The 21,157-nt window shown below is 38.1% G+C and overlaps 1 protein-coding gene across 2 annotated transcripts; it reads right to left on the bottom strand.

Moving 5' to 3' along the window:
- Positions 1–370: 370 nt before the first annotated feature.
- Positions 371–3,510, bottom strand: LOC124160745 (myb/SANT-like DNA-binding domain-containing protein 3). 2 transcript variants are annotated; one of them, XM_046536747.1, is made up of 4 exons: positions 3,312–3,510; positions 2,414–2,696; positions 1,726–2,054; positions 371–531 (listed from the first exon to the last, which is right to left on the bottom strand). In XM_046536747.1, the coding sequence occupies exons 1-4, from the start codon at positions 3,489–3,491 to the stop codon at positions 511–513; spliced, it is 813 nt and encodes a 270-aa protein (XP_046392703.1). In that variant the 5' UTR covers positions 3,492–3,510; the 3' UTR covers positions 371–510. The 2 variants fall into 2 exon arrangements, with proteins under 2 accessions (XP_046392703.1, XP_046392702.1); XM_046536746.1 differs by having other exon boundaries at positions 371–2,054.
- Between the last annotated feature and the right edge of the window lie 17,647 nt (positions 3,511–21,157).

Raw genomic sequence — 21,157 nt, 5'->3', positions numbered from 1 at the left:
ATTGCTTTTACCTACGTCACCGAATTACCTGAACAGATTGAAAGAAAGAGTAATTAAAGGAATGGGAAATGCAGCTAAATAACATTATCCATGTTCAATTGAATTAAACTTTATTTAAAATTTAAAAATAAATAAATAAATACAAAATAATTACAAAGGAAGGACGAAGTTGTTGGTTGACAGACAAAACATATTTCTGAGAGCAAGAAGACGATGCAAAATCAAATGCAAAGAAGGCAAAATTGCTGGTTGGATGTGCAGAATTACATGAGGAAGAGTTGGGATATGGCTAATGAAAGGCAGGAGTCAAGCAGGATGGAAAATAGTCATGCAGGTGCAGAGGATCTCTTTCCAGTTACAAAAAGGGCACCATCACCAGGGGAAATGGTCCATGAGAAGGCATGGAAGCAGGCGGGAGTAATGGCATCTTAAATGACACAGACGCATCCAGCAGTCCGGGAGAGAGAAGCAGGAACAGGAAGCACACCAACGCCAAGATAGAGGAGGAATTCATAGAGGTGTATCTGAAAGCTTACAAAGAAGTTGGCATATAAGCATATGATGCATACAAACTCCACACAACAATACAGATGTAATTTGGCCCCTCAAATCATGCATTACAACTTCATATCAATATGCAAATACAATGGTCATTCACATGCTTTTATTTACAATCATTCATTTAAGGGAGCATTGCATGGATTAAATGTTATCATGCTGGGTTTCATAACTGCAAGACTTCATACAATGAAAAGTTGGCTATGCATTTGAAAGTTTGAGTTCCCACAACTAATATGCCAATTCTGCAGAAAACTGAAACATGCATCAAACTTAACATACATATATTTTGTTTTCATTATCCCTAAAATTGGCTGATTTTAATGAATGTACTTTCCTGAATAGCCATTGGATTAGAATCATAAGCAAATAACTTTACAGATAACAAGATAATGGAGAATTTTAACAAGAAATACGCTGGCAACACCTTTACCTAGGTGAAAGAACGCACATATTAGGGATAATGAGTAACCAAGTAATGAATCCAGTAAGAAATAACTTTTTAATTTTCCAGTATTTTAAAGTTATTGAAAAATAAAGACATGCCAGTCCTATAATTAAAAGCTATTAAGAGAAAATAGAGAAATCAAAAAATAAAAAAGATGTGTGACCATGACATGCATTATTCAAGAACCAATGAGAAAGTACCTTAAGCTTCATTGTCAATTCCTGTCAATACACACTTCAGTGAAATTTTAAATAAAACCAAATTAAAGGAAGTACTTCATACCTTAATGAATTTAATCTTTTAATGGGGGATAATAAAAAACTTCAATAACGGGCAAATGGAATGAGTGGAAACAGAAATGTGTTCATGAAGAACTGGAGGTATTCCCTCCAAAAGCAGTCTGCCACTGGTAGAGATATTATTTCATGCTGTAGATGTTTCATTTATCACTATTCCAAGCACATCATCAATCAACAAGATAAAGAACAATGGAATGTCCTAGAAATTAAAAGGAATGCTATGCTTATTGTAAGTTAGCTATTTGCAGAAATTTTATTCATCAAGAGGTGTATTAAAAATTTTGGAATGAACACTGATGCATTATGAACTCACAATAGGAATGATTATTGCCTCACGTTCACATTTAAGATTCTACTCATGTATTTGGCTGTTACTAAACTTGTTTCATCTTCAGCATAGTAATATATCATAACAAGTACCACACGCTTCCGCTTCGCCTCCTCCGTTTGAAGCTGTATACTTAAGATACGCCTCTTAAATTCCTCCTCCATCTGGATGGTCTTTCCAGCAGCCTTGGCGTTGGCTAGCTCCTGTTCCTTGATTGCGCATGCAATCTCTGCTTCTCTCTTCCGGATCCGCTGGATGGCATCCTCCTTTTCATTATAAGATGCCATGTGCTCCAGCCTAGCTTCCATCTCCTTCTCAATGGCCGCTTCCCTGGTAAATCGTGCCCTTTTCGAACTGGAAGAGGTCCCTGCACCTTGAATCCTCGGAGTGTATGCTTCCTCTACCGGTCTTTCGTCACAATCTGAGGAAACATCATAAAATACACCATTGATTAATGAAAAACATGAGATAGTTAACATTCCTGGAAATGGTATCAAGAAACTCAACTTAAACTTGATTATATTTGATATCCAATAACAACTTCCATAAGTCGCAGGAAAATAAGAACATAATACACAAAGGCTAGTACGATACAGTAAAATTTCTCTTTAAAGAAGTGTTATTCTTTCATGGAAAATCATGATACTGTACACCACTACTAATTTTTGGCTGGCAGATGTTATATGTGATACTTTTTTGATTGTTGTTAATCTCAGTGTGACACTATGGAATTCCCTTCATTAATGATAGGTACATAATCCTTATTTTCAATCAACTTGCCTGATATCTCAGAAACGTTGGGAGGAAGCAAACACTCCGAGGTCCCAACCCTACCCACCGTGGAAACGCTGGGGACCGGCAATGCATCGCAGTCTCCAGCATTCGGTGGTGAGTAGGAGATGGACGACATGGCAATTTCCATCTCTGGTGGCAAATCTTCCCTGCTGGTGGACGGCATAGGTCCGCCACCAGTCCTCATCCTCTCCTGCCTTTCATCAGCCAGCTCTTTCCTCTTTCTCATCTTCAGGTTATCCCAACTCTTCCTCAATTGCTTGGCGGTGCGCTATAATGGCGAGAAATTATCGCTAACATTGAGGTTTACGACACAAAATAAATTACTGGACAAACTAAAAATCAATATCCATCAATACAGCCACAATTTATGATGCTACGTTTATTAAAAAATTACTTACTTTAACAATTACAACTACTCCGCCACCATTGTGGAGTAGTTGTAATCATTACCGCTACCACGCCGATACCAAAAGCTCACAACAATAATTCCAATAGCATTCCATAACATGGAATTATTATTGTGAAGCTTTTGGTCTCGGCGTTGGAAAGTAACATTTATTTGTATTGCATGGCGTGAATCATATTTCATCTTGCATTGCTAATGAAGGGAAATACGTTACAAGTAAAATCTCTGACAGCGACTTAATCACAAAGGTTTTTTGCAATCTACTACCAAAATGCACTTAAGGATTCCAGCAAAGAATGGAAAACAAACTTCAAAGTTTTATCAACCGATTCTAAACCCCGAAGCCAATGAATGATCCAGGAACTTAAGTAGCGTTCAAAAAAGTCCTTCTTCTGAACAGAGTTATACGAGTTATGCAGAACCTTTCCTACAATCGCACAATACATTCATAACCATCATACTTCCAAAGTTACTTACCTTCCGCACAAATTCATTAGAATTAAATTCTTCCTGCACATCCAACCAGGCTTTCGCCTTCTTCGCATTTGATAATGCATCCGTCTTCTTGCTCTCCAAAACCTCCTGATGCTTAACTATGATGTCAACCAACAACTTCGTCTCTTCCCTTGTGAGCCGAACCATACGTCGGTCCTCCATATTTCTGTCTGTTTTTGTTTCGCGCAATGAACTGTGGGCAGCAAACGTCACACGAAACGTCAAGGACGCGTGACGTAGATATGAGAATTTCAGCGAGCAGCTCAACACTCACTACTTCGAAGAGGAAGAGATTGCTTTCGTTGTAGGAACGTTCTTGACTGCGAATAGTAGGTGGAGATACATCTCTAACTCTCCCCACTCCGGCGAAGAGTAAGAGAAAGAGATTCGTTTAAAAATACGGCCCTTAGAGTTTAAGATGGTGGTTTAATTATGCACATCCTATCTTTGCTTTCACTCACAATAAAAGGCTGAGATAATATTATATAAACATATTTAAATAAATAAAAGATCGTAGCACTTTTCCACAATCGGATGGCTCAATGATCGAAGTTTCTAATTCATTCGATTTATTTTATTTTGCACGACGTATTTTCCGGAAAACCTTGTTTTTCGCAGAAAAATCACACCCTTTTCTCTTAAAATAAAATATACGTAGCATATTTCCTTAAAAATAAGCAAATTTGGCTTCAAAATTTTATACCATTTATGCCATATGATATGTAATGAGTGGAGGGCATTTCTCCTCTAATTTATACATGGGGTTTAGATGTGTACGTAGAGGAGACAAGGTCACGTAACATACTGGTCACTAGTTCAAATCCGTGAAGTACAGCATATCAAACTTGCAACTATTTTAAAGCTGTTTCCTGTTGGGCCCGAACCCACAGGTCGGAAAAAGGGCCGAACCGACGGGTCGGAAAATGAAACAGAAATTTGCAGTCTTGTAACTAAGGATCCAGTTCCCCTTGTATAAACAGACAGGAAGTCGGGCCTTTCCGACCTGTCGGTTCGGTCCTCTTTCCAATCCCTTTGACGGCATGCTCAAAAGCGTCATAGTTTGAAGAGAAGATGCCAATTTTTCAATCAAGTTAGTAATTTTTTACTCATAATTATCGGATTGAATAAGGAAATCAAAAATTACAAATACTTTACTTGAATTAATTACAACTGATGTGCAAGACTATTTACCTGTTTCATACTCCACCCCCAAATAATTAAGATGGGTAAACGTACCCCATGTACCGACACACGAGAAAAGTTTACACACATGACTTGGGCTCACAAATTTTTTTTCCGGGGCTGCTGTTTATATATGAAAATAACTGAACACAGCAAAAGGTGGGCAAGATACAGATTGGTAATTTGGACAGCTTTTTTTAAAATTATATTTGGGAAAACATTAAAAAATCAAAAAACCTAAACCCGTGTGAATGTGCCCCCCCCCCCCCCTTCCTACGCAGAATAGCGACTACCGGCTTTTAATATTATTATGCACATTAAGCTTCTTTCACTTTTTTATTAGCTGCTAATCATAGACAATCTCCGGCAGGTTGATATCCGTTGCCTCATTAGCTCGCCCTTTACCTCGGCGATTATACTCTCATCCTTGAACTGAACCTTTGGATCAACCTTACTGCATCTAACTGCTTTTTATGTTGTCCTTGAATACCTTCTCTTCACTTCACAATCCGGAAATGCCATTCGATATATTCCAATTCGCACGATATTTAGAAGTAATCAAGGAGAAATGGAAGTTTTAGTGCCCTCTACATTGACTTAATTCAACAGATTTCACGGGCCAAGCCTTTGAGCAACGATTTTTGATTTAGTCTACAGGGAGCACTGCTACAATTTATTTATACCCAGACGGCACAGGAAGTTTTCGTACCTAAATACGAGGGTGGACAATCAAGATACAAAAATCGCGCTTAGGAAGTTACTTAGAAGGTTTTGTTTCTTTATTTCCTTTAATGACGAAAAAAGATGCAAGAGGACTGGCAAATTCATATGCATCGATAAAATTGTATCTCATCGATAAAACTGTATTCGGTCTGGGACTATTTTCTTTCGCGGGTGGTGCCATCTGGTGCCATCGTGCCATATCCTCCTAGAAAGATCACATGTCTTCACAAGCTAGCACAAGGCGTTGGAGATCGCGTCGTTTACGTAACGTCTTACCACATTTCAGGGATTTTTGTGGTTAAGTTTGTGAAAAATAGAGTGTCTGGTAATAGTGAAGTTTCCCTTATTCTTTAATTTCATTCACTGGGCTTCAGAAACGTGTTTGTGAGTTATTTTTGTTAAAAATGCCTTTGGTGTGTTTATTGTCGGGATGACGTAATGGAAACTCCGGGACATGGTTCAAGGTTTTAGCTTTCCAAAAGATCCTGAGTTGAAGAAGAAGTGCATTTGGGCGATAAGAAGAAAACATTTCACCCCTACGAAAAGCTGTGAGGTATGTACTCTTTCTCGCTGTAATTATTTGGATGTAATTTTAAGTTAGAAGTGGCTTCGGGATGTTGATGCATCAACATCCCGAACTATTCAGTACTGAAGTACTATAGTACTATTCAGTACTAAAAATGGTGATTCAAAATATTGTAGCAGCAATTCTTTTGAAAATTCTTGCATTTTAGTTGTCTTTTTTGTATTAATTCATTCGGTAAACGTGTGGTTAAAGGAGAAACTAGGAATAAGCTGCCAAGTTTATAGGTTCGAATATTGCTTCTTAGCTTGCCCTATGGTGTATTACACGTCGGCTTTCATCATTTCAAATTATCTTATGCTATAGTTTAAAACAATAAAAATATCAGGCATAAAAATATTTACTATATTTACGAGCCTAGTAATTTGATTTCTCATGCAGAAATACCAAAAATTGGAAATGATTTGACCTAATAAGTTACATGGTATTTTATTATTTATTAATTTTAGGTGTCTGAGCTTCACATCGCACCTTGTGATATCAGAAAATAATCTGTGGCCTTGGACGAGAAGACGAGGAGAAAATTCTTGCTGAATTGGAGGTGCCCAGATTGGAGGAAGGTACCATTGCTTCACTGTTACCTGTCGCCAAGAAGACAGACATTGTGGCAGAAGTGACATATTTGTGGATGTGGATTTGATTTGTGCAAGTTGGTGCAGTGATAGATGACGTTCATCGGAGAAAGTATTGACGATAGTTTGTATGTATCGACCAGTCCTCTTTTAAATAATTTTCTATTCGAAAGAGAATAAGAGTAATTGTTTCGCTAAATTAGATGTGGGATAGAAGAGAAAATTGGAAATATTATTGTGGTTGACAATAGAAAATACATAATATATGTATTGTATTGCTGTGGGTTTTTTCTTTCCTGCCTCTTTAAAATTTCTTGCGGTGGTGACTTCATGCAAAGTAAGTATAAAATCGGAGGTGTGATCTAAGAGATAACATGTTTTATTTTACAAGTGTTTATGCTGGTGATTTGGCAGGACTTTCATATTTTTAATAGGGTGATACATTTACTGCAGTGACCTAGGGACTTTTACTCATCCCAAATAATTTTTCAAATACTTTAGCGCCTGATATGGGTAAGTTTTAGTAGCTGAGACTGAACTATACGTTAATTTTTGCTTGCATTTTGATGAATTCGATCATACTAATAGCAGATGTATCAGCAATCCTGTTTCATCGGCTATTTTTATTTAAAAATTTTATTTCGTCAGGCTTTAGGGTAAGCTTTTTAATGCTCGTGGGCTATGTGATGTCTTATTTAGTGTCAAAATTAATAAGAATTTACTCTCATTAACATCTCAAGGTTTCCAAGTAAGTACGAGCCACTTAACAATGCTGGATGCTGGGGGTGCGTGAATTAGCCATGAGAATCTCATTTTTCGCAGAGTTATTTAAGTGGCCGAGTAAGTTTTGTAAGTTCTCAATGGGTAAATAATACTATATCATGAATTCTAATTACCATGAAAAACTCACAACCGACAAAACTTTGTCGGTCGTGAGTCTTTCATGGTAATTAGAATTCATGATATGGTGTTATTTACCTATTGAGAACTTACAATTCATAATGATTCGTATCAAGGTTCTCGCTACGGTCGGTAGCTATCGATTGTGTTGCGTTCGATACATTTTTCGATCGTGCGAGTTACGATATATCTAATGTCGACCTAATCGATTGAGATTAGCCTGAGTGCCGTGTTCCTGCGCGCTTCGTATCCAATCGTACGTGCTTAGTAGCGGACATTCACATGCTGCGTACGCGCTTCGTCGACAGGCCGCGAACAGAAATTATCCATTGACGAAAAGCGACGAAGCGGCATAGTATCCCCTTAGTCAATGGGTACTATGTACATACGAATTAGATACGGAGGGTTCTGTGCCGTCTGGGTAAGGATTGAAGTTCTGGAGGAGAGCAAAAAGATGACTGATATCAATACACGACAAAGAAAAATGCACAATTCTGTGGGGTAGCCAGGAATTTCGTTCGGGGGGAGGGTTCAAAATCAGGGGTAAAATTTTTTAAAAACATGGAACTAAGTAGAGGGTTTATAACTAATTTTAACACTTTTCACAATCAATAAAACTTCATTTGTTAAAGAAATCTTTGGTAAATTCATGATTTTTCAATATTTTGTTTTCTTTTATGATGCAGAGCAATTGTGTTTTTAATTTCGGACCCCCCCCTCGGACTTCCCTTCTGGCTACGCCACTGATGCACATAAAAAATAATATTGCCTTTATAGCCTCGTGGCCTTATGGCATTTCAGCTGTTATCTTGAAGACTGCGGGAAATGATTTATAACGACTGTAATTGCCTTTAATAAGTGTGTATAATGATAGCAAGCAACAGTGGACAATTATTTGGTTCCTTTTAGAAACGGAACTGAGTGCAACAAAACTTATAAAAATTCAATAATGGTTATGTAAAGATGCAGATAATGATGCAGAGAGGTCGAATTATGCTGTTTAAACTATATTCTCCCTTTATTTTCCACAAATATTTGCATTAAAATTCACAATTAGAATCATATCAGAATCAATAAATGTACAAAAACAGAAGACAGGTTTATGAATGAAAATAAATAGATATACGCTAATCTCTAAAGGCATCGATAAAGTTTACGTTTTCAAAAGCACGATATTAAACGCAATGAACATTAAACGCAGCAGTTAAAATAAGAATTTTTGGCGTAAAACAGCATTCCAGTGAGCCAATAAACAAATTTTATCATTATCGAAAGCAATACGGCAGTTTTATACAAAGGTACTCCATCCTTAATTATAAGACTGCAAATTTCTGTTTCATTTTCCGAAAAATTGGTCAAAAAAGTTAAGTAAAGTAAAATTCTTCATTAAATTCATCCAATCATAGGAACTATCAAAAATATACATTTGATACTATTGATATTGATTCAAGCATATTCAAATGTTACCATAATACCTACAATATAATAAATATCATTACATCATGCTATCCATGAATATTGGGTAATTTCCCTGGCAGAAATCAAATTTATGAATATACGGTACTAAGGAGAAAATGGTATTTAAGGACAAGGGTAATGATATCAAGATGATAGGAGATGAAATCATCCGCTGAATTGAGTAACGTTTCAAATATATATATAAGCGAAAAATTACCAACGCAGGTAGCATGAATTACATTTTACGCAGGAGTGTATTTTATTCTAAAAAGACGATTATATTTCATAAAATGGTGGAAGAAATCCTATCGAAAATGTCAGCGGCGCGGTGATAAGTGCAATGCGATCCGATTTTTTTCCAATATTTTGCGTAATATTGTTTGTAATTGCAAGGAATGACATTGAAAAGTTAAGAATTTGATAGATCACATCATAATGTATATAAATTTCAGTTAACACCCCTAATTATACCTTATATCCCCGTGAAACTCGGATAAATTTGTCTGTCAGCGACGCGAGTGGCGGCTTCTGCAAACCCATTTAAATTCGCGGTGGTTGACAGCACGTTTAGAGGCCGACTTGAGGATCCTCTTTTGCAATATTCGTATTTCCACCACAAGGCATTCATTGATTTACTCGATATACCAATACATGTTGGCTTTCCAATCCATGGCGTGCATTGGTCTAAGCACGTAACATGCTTTTCGATCCTTGAGCAGTGCGTCCGCCCACCGCCTCCCGCCCCACCGCTGTTCTATTCTGCGCCACGTCTTGATCCGCAGTCCGTCAACCAATCAACGCCCGCCGATGCAAGGCTATTAGAGCACGCCATGGCGCAGTTGCAGCCCGACCTCATTTCGATGCCTAGCCTCTCCTTCGGCTCCTTTTCGTCTCGTTTGATCCATCACCTCCGCTTCGACCGTGTAAACAGAAGGTATCCTGTACCTCAAATATGTTTCCTCAAGTATTAATCTATACCTCGGAGGTAAAGGACACTGTGTCCGTTTTCCTAATTTTTCAGGAGAGCAATTTAAAAATTAAAACAAAAAAAATTAAACCAGTAACTACCAGAAGATTATGAAACAAGTTTACAACATTTTCATGCCACAATATTATTGGTATAGTAACCTAAACTCTCGAGTAATTACTGATTAAATTTTTTTTTAATCTTAAAACTGCCCTCCTGAAAAATTAGGAAAACGGACATAAGCGTCTTGTACCTCCGAGATACAGAAATATTGTTTTTTCATTTTAGATAAGGCCAAATTTTGCCCACGTTACCCTGAAAATTTCAATATGACTTTATAGGTTTAAACAAGTAACTCGTCGCGACATGCGGCAAAATACGATCGGTTGAGGGAGTGATTCGTCTTCTTAGGTACCTAAATTCAAGTTCAGGGTGACATAAACACAGGAGAAACTTACTGGTTACCTCAATGAGTAGCAGCCAACCCAAATGGAAACGTGAGAGCAAAGAAAAGTACAATTAAGTTACATCTGAGGTTTTAGCGGCGTTTCTCCATACGAGTCTCGGCTTTCGGGCGTTCGGGCAAATTTTATGCATCGCCACTTCTGACCTGAAGACGCCAGCAGAATGGCTGGAGAAACTGTCGTCACCTATGGACCACTCAACGCGGAGGAACGCCCGAAAGCCGAGACTCATAAAAGTACAATTAAAATCTCGATATATCAATATAAAATCTTCCTTTCAACATAAAAAACTATACAATGTTGATAAAATAAAAAATGACACATAATTGCATCGCATTTATCATTTAAAATAAAGCAACCCAGGTTTCATCGGTTAGCCATAATTATCAAGGTGTCGATCACCGACAAAGTACAAGTATAGGGGAACCAGGGGCGGAACTGGGTAACCGCGCGGAACGGGGGTTAAAGCGCACAGGCGTATCCAGCGGGGGACAAGAGGGCAACTGTACCCCTAGAAGCGAAAATAAATTTAGTTCAAAACAATAGTTATGAACGAATTTACCTTTTGAAGAAAAATGATATTAGTATAAGACATGGAACCAAAATTAAAAATCATTATTTTTTCAAGCAAATAATTATAAACTCTAATAAATATTTCATTACCTTTTCTGTACAAAAAGTTACAACTTGAACGGCCACAGCTAGTTTTGCCCCCCCAGTTTTGATTCTGGGTATGCCCATGGGTAAGCGATTTCTTAACGTGCGAAAAAAGGTGCTGCGCCAATAACTTTATCTAGTCAAGACTGATGTTACTTATAAGTTAAGCAACACCAATCTGGACTAGTTATAGTTATTCCAGCTTTTTTTCGCACTTAAAAATCGCTTACCCCGTTCCGCCCCGGGTTTCCCTATATAGGTTTCAGTTAGGGGTAGGGTAAAGAAACATTCATGGGGAGTAGTGGGGAGGGTAAAAATTGGATCTGAGGCATGTAAGGGTTAATCACACATTCATTTTCCCGTCCCTCACTATGATACCTAGGTTTTCAGGGACCAAAAGAGTGATCGCTCGAGCCATCTTTTTCTGAATCACACGGTCATTCCCACCGTCCCTTTTTCCATCGCTTTTCTGCACTTACAACAGTCATTCCATTAAAATCCAAGCGTGGCTCTAGAATACAATATTTGCATTTCATACCTATTCTGTTACTATATCTTTACTGCCCTCAGTACTTATCATTAATTTGTACAATATTTAATAATAATATTTCAATTTTACCCAACGGTTGATAGTATTTTGACGTAGCGGATTTTATTAGGGCAAAAAAGTTAACTGTTAACGATGCTTTTGTTCGGAGAAAGTATTTTCTTTAGTTAGTAACTAAGTCTCTACTTAATCTGCGACAGGTTATGCGTGAGCAATAGACCATAGAACAATTATATTTAAAACAATCTTAAAAGTATTCGGTGATTTAATATTTCAAGAGCATTCTGAGAAAGAATTTCAATTGTATCTAACGTTTGATATTTTAACGCAGCACGTGTATTAGGATAAAAAAATGATACGATATTTTTACATGGAGAGAAAAAACTGTTTCTTATCTACTTGATAACGTCGAAAAAAATCCAATAATTAAGTAACTGGAATATATCATGCTTCTACTGCTGGCCCTTCCAATTCACTAGAAATTACATTGATATTTTATCACATAGAAATATACTGATTAACGTTACTATGTGCCTTCTAAGTTAGACCAAGGCTTAATTTGCCTCGTATTTCATGGACAAAATAATCCACCATCGATCTAAAATGGAGAAAACTCACGACAGGCTCATTTCATAGCATTTTATATGAATGATAAATCTCCCTTAAAGAGTGAAAATGAAAAGTAAAAGTTTCAAGGCGGAAACAAATGAAAATGGGGACCGAACCGATAATCACTCGAGGTTGATGGCCCCTAGTTGCAATGGACCAAAACACCGCAGCATTTATTTCATTTCTTGAAGGGCATAAAGTGAAACTGGTTCGATCGTTTTAGCTCGCATTTTTTTCTTTGTCCCTTTCCAGTGTCAAAGAGAAAGGTAATTACAAAGAGGTGATAAATAGTGGATCGTGGCACATTTTCTAAGCCAATACAAAATGCGAAGGACGGCGAGGAGATCAATCAAACGGCTGGCCGTGAGGAGTATGACGTTACCTTCCCTCAACCCCATCGCTCATGCAACGGATGCTGGAAATTACAAGTCCTGTCGGACCGGAATCATGTGTTTCCGGCAGGGCCGGAACTAGGGCGGGACAGAGTGGGGTGGGGGCGGCAAAATTTGAAAAGTGAATTTCAAATTTTTGCGTAGTTGCAATTGAGTTACGATGCAAAAAAATAAGTGTATTGCAGTGTATCAATATATCGATGGCTAAGTTATAACAACACGTATCTCAAAAATAGAAACTTTCCAGGAGAGCAAAAAAACGATTATTTTTTTCTGATTGTACGATAAAATTAAAGACCAAAAATTCATAAAACGAAAAAAGAAGCACACATTTGCCAAAGAGAGTTGCTTTTGCTTGAATTTTATTTTTTAATAAAATTACACTTTGTTTAAGATACCCGTGTCAGACCGGCCAAATTTTGAGATACTTGTTGTTAGAACTTAGCCATCGATGTGTAGTAGCACTTTTGTAGGAAGTCTGCAATAAAAGTGATCCCTAGGAGAGAGAAATATGAAATATAGGTTGGTGCAGTAGGTGGCTATTGCGAGAGGCGCAAGTGAGTATGTGGAGTGAAAAGAATGGGAGTATTTGAGAGGATCGGTACTCAACATTTAATGCAGCCTAAATGAAATAAAGATGAAAAGTGGGACCAAAGATATGGCAGACATATACATTAATTTAATCATGTTTCGTTGTTTCTATCTATTTATTTTAATTATAATTCTATTGCAGTTTTTCAATGTAAGTTTGCTGTGTGCATTGGTATGTACACGTATGTTAATATAAGTGTTATTAAAAAAAGTGTTTTTCATAAACAAAACTTCTTAATAGCGTGCATACGATGTGTCATTTCAACTATCGCATCCCACAAATAGCTTACTGAGGCATTAAAATTTATGGGTGGAGAATGGGGAGGGAGGGTGAAATTATTTAAAAAAATTGAAAAGAGGATAAAACATAAAATTCAGGAGAAAATGGCTTTACGAAGCTGCCTCTTGAATGATCCAAAGGGCGCTGAGAGGTCCACAGAACGGTAGGTAGACGATATGGTGTTGAACAAGGTATGGAATCTGTAAAAAAAGTGATCTCTTGCAGAGAGATAGACGGAATTTAGGTTATTGTAGCAGGTGGTTATTACGAAAGGCTCAAGCAGGAATGTGGAGTAAAAATAATGGAAGTATTTCTGAGGATCGGTACTTACCATTTAAGGCAGTGTTAAAACGTACTTCAACTTTCTACACAATATCTTTAACTCGACTTTTGACTGCCCTGAACTCCTCTCTCTGTTGAATTTTAGAATATTGACTCGTTCCACCCGCTCGCTCTCCCTACTCCACCTTCCTATTCCCAGAATCTCCCTGACCAAGCGCTCACCTTTATATCGCCTCTCCTCCCTTCTAAATTCGCTCCCTCCTTCCATAGATCCTTTTTACCTGTCTTGCAAACAATTCACCGCACAATCTCTGTCCCATACGTCTGCCAAGTGAATGTTATACTTTCCCTACTGATTAATTCTTTGCTTGTTTTTATTTTGTTATTGTATTGTGTCTAAATCATGTCATTGTTAAAATTTCACCTTAAATTGGCGTCGCGGCTGTATGTGAAAATTACTTAAATAAAATGCATAAATTAAATGAAATAAAGATCATAATATCAGGGAAAGGGGGACGGTAAACTGATATTTGCCCCCCCCCCTGACAAAACACCAAGTTCCAGCCCTGGTTTCCAGCGGGAGAGACTCCCTATCGCGGGGGTGATTTTTACGGACCCGAGATATTTGGGGCATTGCCGCGCGACACAGTTGCTCTGCCCCGACCAGTGATCGTATCGGAGCCGAAAGGACAATGCGAGGAAGGACGCCGTTCACGCCCCGACTGTCGCCTTCGTACTCGAGCGCACCCTGGGCGACCGGCCATGGAACTAAACCGGGACCCCCTACACACTGAATATACAGTACAAAAGCGCTCAAGGCAGCTGCGCAACAGCAAGATACTGAGGTCAACACCCCTCATCCCCTTCAAAGTCAATAACATTATGGAAAATGCAAATGGCTACTACATTACTTACATGAAGGATCTGAGGTTTTTCCGGCGAACTTCGGTACTGAAAAACCCTTGGATGGAAACTGGAGAACTCTTCCTCCGCATTACATATATGTTCTGCAGAATCGGACCCAGGATTTTTTTCTAGGGGGTGGGAGGCACAAGAGTTTGACAGGCAAACGATCTTCTCATGCTTGAGATTAAAAACAACATACAACTATTACTGTATGAAATATTCCCTTTATTTTACATGAATATAATCAAAATGAAATTAAATTATTGAGGCTCCGTAATACCCAAAGTGCCCAGTGCCCCTAAATCTGACTATGAGGTACTGCATGCACAATCTGTCTGCCCTACCATTGGCCTCACTTTCCACCCGTAGGAATATTTACGATCTTTCTTTCATTTACACTGACTTAAATGGTAAGTACCGATCCTCTAAATTACTCCCTATTTTTTCACTTCACATTCCCTCCCACGTCTTTCGTTATAGCCAACTACAACACCAACCTAAATTCTGTCTTTCTCGAGATCCCACAGACCACTTTTTTACAGATTTCCCACCTTTTTGTCACCATTTCGTCTTCCTACCCTTAGATGGATTTCTAAGCACCCTTCAGCTCATTCAAGAGGCAGTTTCGAAAATGACCCCCGATCGTATTCACTCCAGAGGAAACGAGGACTGGAACTTGGTGTTTTGTCAGGGGAGGCAAAGATCAGTTTACCGCCCCCTTTTCCCTGATATTATGGTATTTATTTCATCTAAACTGCCTTAAGTGGTAAGTATCGATCCTCATAAATACTCTCATTATTTTCATTTCTCATTTCCACCCGCGCCTTTCAAAACAGCCACCTACTACACAAACCTAAATTCCGTCAATCTCTCTCCCAGGGATAAATTTCTTTTACAGATTTCATACTTTGTGCCAGGGGCGCGGCTAGGAATTAAGCCTAGGGGAGGTTTGCGCGCAACTAATACTGGGAGGTCTGGAGGATAAGCGGGAGGTGCGGGGGCCCTTCCCCACAAAATTTCTAAGATAAATGGTTCAAAATGGTGAGTTTTACGGCTTTCTGATGGATATTTTATTACTCCCTAAACTATTATATAAGCAATTTTTATTCAATTAAGTAAAATGGATTAAATTTAAAAATTTATCTGAGCTCTGGGGGTAGGGTTATATATATAGGGTTCTATAGGGTATATTCCCCCTCGCTGCTCCACTGCCTTGTTCAACACCCTTTCGTCTATCTACCGTTATTTGGATCTCGCAGCGCCCTTCGGATCATTTAAGAGGCAGCTTCGTAAAGCTTCTTCGTAATTTTCTCCTGAATATTTAAGTTTTATCCTTTTTTCATTTGTTCATAGTTTCAATTTGTTCAACCTTCAGATTATAATATTTATATTCAATTTAAAGGCCATATTGGCATTTTTTAAATTATTAAATTAATAAATATCGTATTATGAGAGCGTGTTAGCCTTGTGGACAGAGCATATGGCTACTGTTTGAGGTGTCCCAGGCTCAAATCCCGGCTGAATCTTTCGTAGATCCTCAAACAATAATCTTATAAGTGTGCGATGGCCCATGGAAAATAAATTAGCTCCCCTATCTTGCATATTGATTTCTCACGTAAAATTTGTAGCTGCCCACCTCCCTTGAAGCAAAAGTAAATTAAGTTCAAAACGAAATTTTTAATCAAAATTTTTTTTTCCCCGTCTAATTTTGATCCTTGGTACGCCCTTTAAGTGGAGTTCTAAGGAGAACTCTCCAACCCTTTAAGTATCCACATCAGTTAGCATCAGTTACCATCGATAAACATTGCAAAAAGCCCTGAAGATGGTTTATGAATAAACTGAAAAGTTGGCAAAACTTGCATTTCAGTTTTAAGGCCTACACTCAAAGATCCAAAAGTCCTTATTGAATAAAAGGTCAGGAAAAGGAAATGAAAAATAATCGCATAAAATAAGCCCGTTCGTTCCGTTTTAAAATGCTCAAAAATTCTTAGAATACTGTGGGAGTGATCTATGATCCCCAAACGATAATCTTAGAAATTCGTTACGGTTCAGGATTTGGCTCCCCTATTCTATGAGTGATTTCTCAAGCCTGTGGCTCTGGATAGAGCTTAAACCTCACTTATCCATTTTAACCCTCGGGTTGAAACTCTGAGGGCGTAAGACCTTATTGACATCCTAATACCTCTCCTCTCGCGAGCGAAAAAGGTGATGTAAGTAAACTTATCTCTCGCATGTCACGTGATCTGTCATTTTGTCATTGAAAATTTAGCCGCACGGTTAAACGGCCAGGGTGGCTTCATCATTCTCACTTTAATAAGCAATTTGAAGATTGGTTTGACGCTGAGCAGATTCCAAATGCTGAGATCACCAATGAAATCTCCAACTTAAAAATTATAATGGAAAAGTTTTGCAAATGAAATACTTCTAAATTGACTATATTACAATCCTGCAACCGCTCCATCTTTGGGAGTTTTGAATGTGTTGGAAGTAAAAATTGAATTAACGTATGGGCATTACGCTCGAAATAGGCATTGCAAACAGCATCGTCGATATCAGCCTGTTAGACCAATCAAAGGTCAATCGTAATCTGTATTTTTACCATTTAAATTTTAGCCATAGTGTGCAGAAGAAAAAAAATCGTTCATATTTGCTCCGTATCAGATAAGGTTCGATGCTCGGAACATTCAATGGGGAACCAAAATGTGATATCGATGAATGGTTACAAACTTAAAAAGTATCCTTCATCCTCCACCTTAGGAAAGGTGGGACCGATGGGAGACCCTTAATGAATTGTTATCTTCAATGGCAACTCCCCTCAACTATTAGACCCTCCTTTAACCCTCCAAAATATTTTAAAATGTTCATATTACAGCGCAAAAAGTTGCCACATACCGTTAAGGCAATGATTTATTTTGCACAGCGAGTTCTTTTGGAGGTGTAGTAAAAAAGAGATTATTTGAGGCAACATCAACTGTGTTTCCGGAAAGAAAATTGTATGAACGTTATTAATTTGAGATATTCACGATTATTTTCATACTTTTGGAAATAAATCAGAAATTACGGATTCACGAAAAAAATTGATGCTCTTTTCGTTGTTGTTCGAGAACCAGAATACCTGATCACAAAGATTACTGCAAATACACTAGACTTCAATCGCAAAATTAGACGAATGATTACATAAGAAAGTACACAAATAAACAATGTGTACATAAATTCAAGAGGCGTAGAGGTTTTTCCCATGTCGGGAATTCCAGAGGTGGAATAGGGAGAAAAATACGTAACTATGTTTCCCCTCACTATGAGCTTTCTCTACATTCATTTTTTGGTGGGGATGTATTTTTAGCAACCTACGATCAAAAAAGGCAGCTGAATTCTGTAATTTTAAAGTCGCTGAAATTTATTTATCCGAAAGTTATTTAAGAACGAAAATAATACGACGAAAGATTTCTACACGATGGGTTGGGAGAGTATGCCGCTTGATGCAACGCCGAGGGTAATACCCATATGCCATTAACATGGTGCTCACGATAATCCCTAAGATTGCAAGCGAAGACCGTGGTGCCATACATGTCCGGACAGTCTTTATACGAAGTTAATATGGCTACCACTTTACGATGATACGGCGTTGAGTCACCAAAAGCGAAATTTTGCCGAAAGAATATTTTGGATAAAAACCCACTGAAGAATCACTTCAAATTTTAGCAGTATATTCAATATTGTTTTTGCGTTTATTTTAGTTTTGTTTAGCAGGGCCTCATATCGCCTAAATCCAGCCATGCATACAGATAACTTCCAAGGCAAAATACGCCAAAAAAATCCTTGACGAATGGCGAGATCGTTCTTTATTCCGGCCGCCAGAAGCCCCTTGAGCCGTCCATTTCAACCTAATTCACCTCCCACGTACACGAGACCGGCAAAACTCCTTCGCCATCCTTGATCTGCGTCATTCGCGAGAAACAATTGCGAATCATAACCAGATTCGTATCTCGTGGCCGCTCTGTATTCCTCTCGAGTCGTTCCCCGCTCCGCAGAATGGCGCCTTCGTCACGACTACTGCCGTATACCCGAAGACCTTATGCTTCCCAGAAACTGACAAGAGTCATTCATCTCCGGCCACTCCTCCTGTGAACACATGCCCTCCGTCATCCTGTCACCCGTCACACTGCGGTAAGAAAAAAATATAATCGTGGATGTGAACAACACGACGCTTGTCATTCATCTAATCGCGTTCCTATAAGTACAATTAGGAATACGCATCAGAATATTCGTTATTGGCCAAATATTTAAACCAAGAATTACCCCATCGGTGATATTATATCATTTGCGTGTGTCTCGCGTATTTATTCAATTTAGTTGGCTGACACTTCGTGGCCGTTGCTGGTCATATTTTCTTAGGGGAATAATGATAGTTTTCCCGTGGAGTGTAAGGGTTTTTATTCTATTTATTTTATTTTATTCCCAAACCACCGAATACAGCTCTCATAGGCCATTTTATATCGGGGTATTCAACACATTTGACTATTAAACGTACAAGAACCATGCCCGGGATAAGGGAAACTTATCCAGCCGGGACTCGAACCCGCGACCTCATGTTCGGCATGCGAGGACTTTACCCCGCCGCCACCGAAGACGGTTCATGCAGGGAAGGAGTAGGATTAGGAGTTGTTATTTAATTTTGTATAACTTTAGAGAAGGGTTCATGAACCCTTATAAATACCCTCAACGGAAAAACTATCCTTATTCACTCAGAAATAGTGACCCGCAACGGCCACGAAACGTTAGGTAGCTAAACCGAATAAATACGCGGGGCGCACCCGAAAAGACATCATCAACAGCTGCAATCACCCGCGAGAACATCAACCAAGACAGACTTACCCTCTAAGCAAAATAAATACAAAACATTTTGATCTTGGATTGTAGGTCTTAAAATTGAAGTGCAAGTTTTGCAGACGTTTCGGTCTATGTAGGTATATATAAACTATCATCAATCTTTTTTTAAATAAGTTCCAGTAAACATTATAGATTAGGTTTACGCAGAATTTTCGTTATCATCCGATTTGGAGTATGCATTGAGAATTTCGGAATTTGTCAAATGGTAATATTAAGAATAACCCACTTCGAAAAAATATTATATTTTAGAAAAAAATATTATTTATATTAATATAAAAATTTGAATCTTGGAGTGTAGCAGTAGGGTAGCCAGGAAATTCGTTCGGGGGCGGGGTGAGTGGTCCAAAACCAGAGTGAAAATTAAAAAAAAGGGTACTAACAAGAGGGTTTTAAGCTATTTATAACACTTTTCATAATCGAAACAACTTCATATGCCTAAGAAATCATAAGTAAATTCATGTTTTTTCTATATTTTGTTTTCTTTTATGAAGGAAATAAATTATGTTTTCATATTTGGGGGCGGGGGGTCCGGACCCCCAGACCTCCCCCTTCGCTGCGCCACTGGAGTGTATGTTTAAAATTGAAATGTAAATTTTTCCGACGTTTAGGTTTATTTATAAACCATCTCCAGGGTTGTGTTCAATGTTTATTGATGGTAACATCAGTTAACATCAGTCACCATCAATAAACATTGTAAAAAGGTATTCTGAGATTCTTCTCGGGCTCTACACCAGGTCAATTTAGTCGCATTGGCCGAAGTTTCGGAAAACGACTTGTCTTCCACTCTCAAGGCATGTTACTCTCTCGACTTTTCCCTCGGCCGACGTTTCGGAAAGCGACTTGTCTCCATTCTTATAGCGTGTTACTGCCTGAAGTGTCCAATTTCAAATCGTTTAATGCAAAAAGCCATTTTTATTTTTTAAAAGACTTTTCCAGATTATTATCGCAATGTTCCACACTACTTGGCAGCTTATTCTATGGTACATTCATCCTTTAACCCTTGCGCTCTAATGACGAGTCTCGCTCGTCATAGACTTTCGATGCCAAACCGCTCAATGACGATTGTATCTCGTCATCGGTTTTTCATAATTTTAGCATTATTTAGAATAGCAATATAATTATTTTTAAAGCTTTCATAGTGTACATGAATGATTCATATTTCATGAAACGTGATGCATCGGTAGGATTAAAATGATTTTATACGAGTAGCGATAGCTGTTTTCTCCATCTTTAACAATCACATTTTACTTCACGGTTCTCCGTTGATTACAAAACATCATTTCATTACCTATCATTTAAAAGAGAACCACAGAGAAAATAAATAGAGAATAGGAGCACGATATTCAGAAAATTAATCGAAGTGGAAGTGGTTAAACGAAATAAAAATATGTCTAAATGAACTGAAATATTTATTGACTGACAGAGACTGCCCTTAATTCCTTTCTCTCTTGAATTTTAGAATATAATCTCCATGCACCCGCTCGCCTCCCTACCGCCTATTCCCACGATTTTTTCACCAAGCACTCACCTTTGTATCGCCTCTCCCCTCAACTAAATTCACTTATCCACCCCATCGATCCATTTCATTTATCACGCAACAGTTTTACCGTACAAACTGTGTCTCATCTGCAAATTATTTTTTTTCCTCTATCCTCCTTCCTTTTAAGATTCTTTAATTTTGTTCTTATATTTTTTCGCATTACATGTTTTTTTTAATTATCACTTTAAATTGACTCTACTTCTGAGTGTGAAGCGTTATTTAAATAAATAAGTTACCTCAAAAATTAACTAAGCCCATCAGCCCATAATTGGTTGCACCCCAAAA

The sequence above is a fragment of the Ischnura elegans genome, chromosome 6 (genome assembly GCF_921293095.1).
Source record: "Ischnura elegans chromosome 6, ioIscEleg1.1, whole genome shotgun sequence".
Taxonomy (NCBI): Eukaryota; Metazoa; Arthropoda; class Insecta; order Odonata; family Coenagrionidae; genus Ischnura; species Ischnura elegans.
Note: the sequence above shows the minus strand (reverse complement) of the source record. Positions and strands in the feature narration are given on the sequence as shown.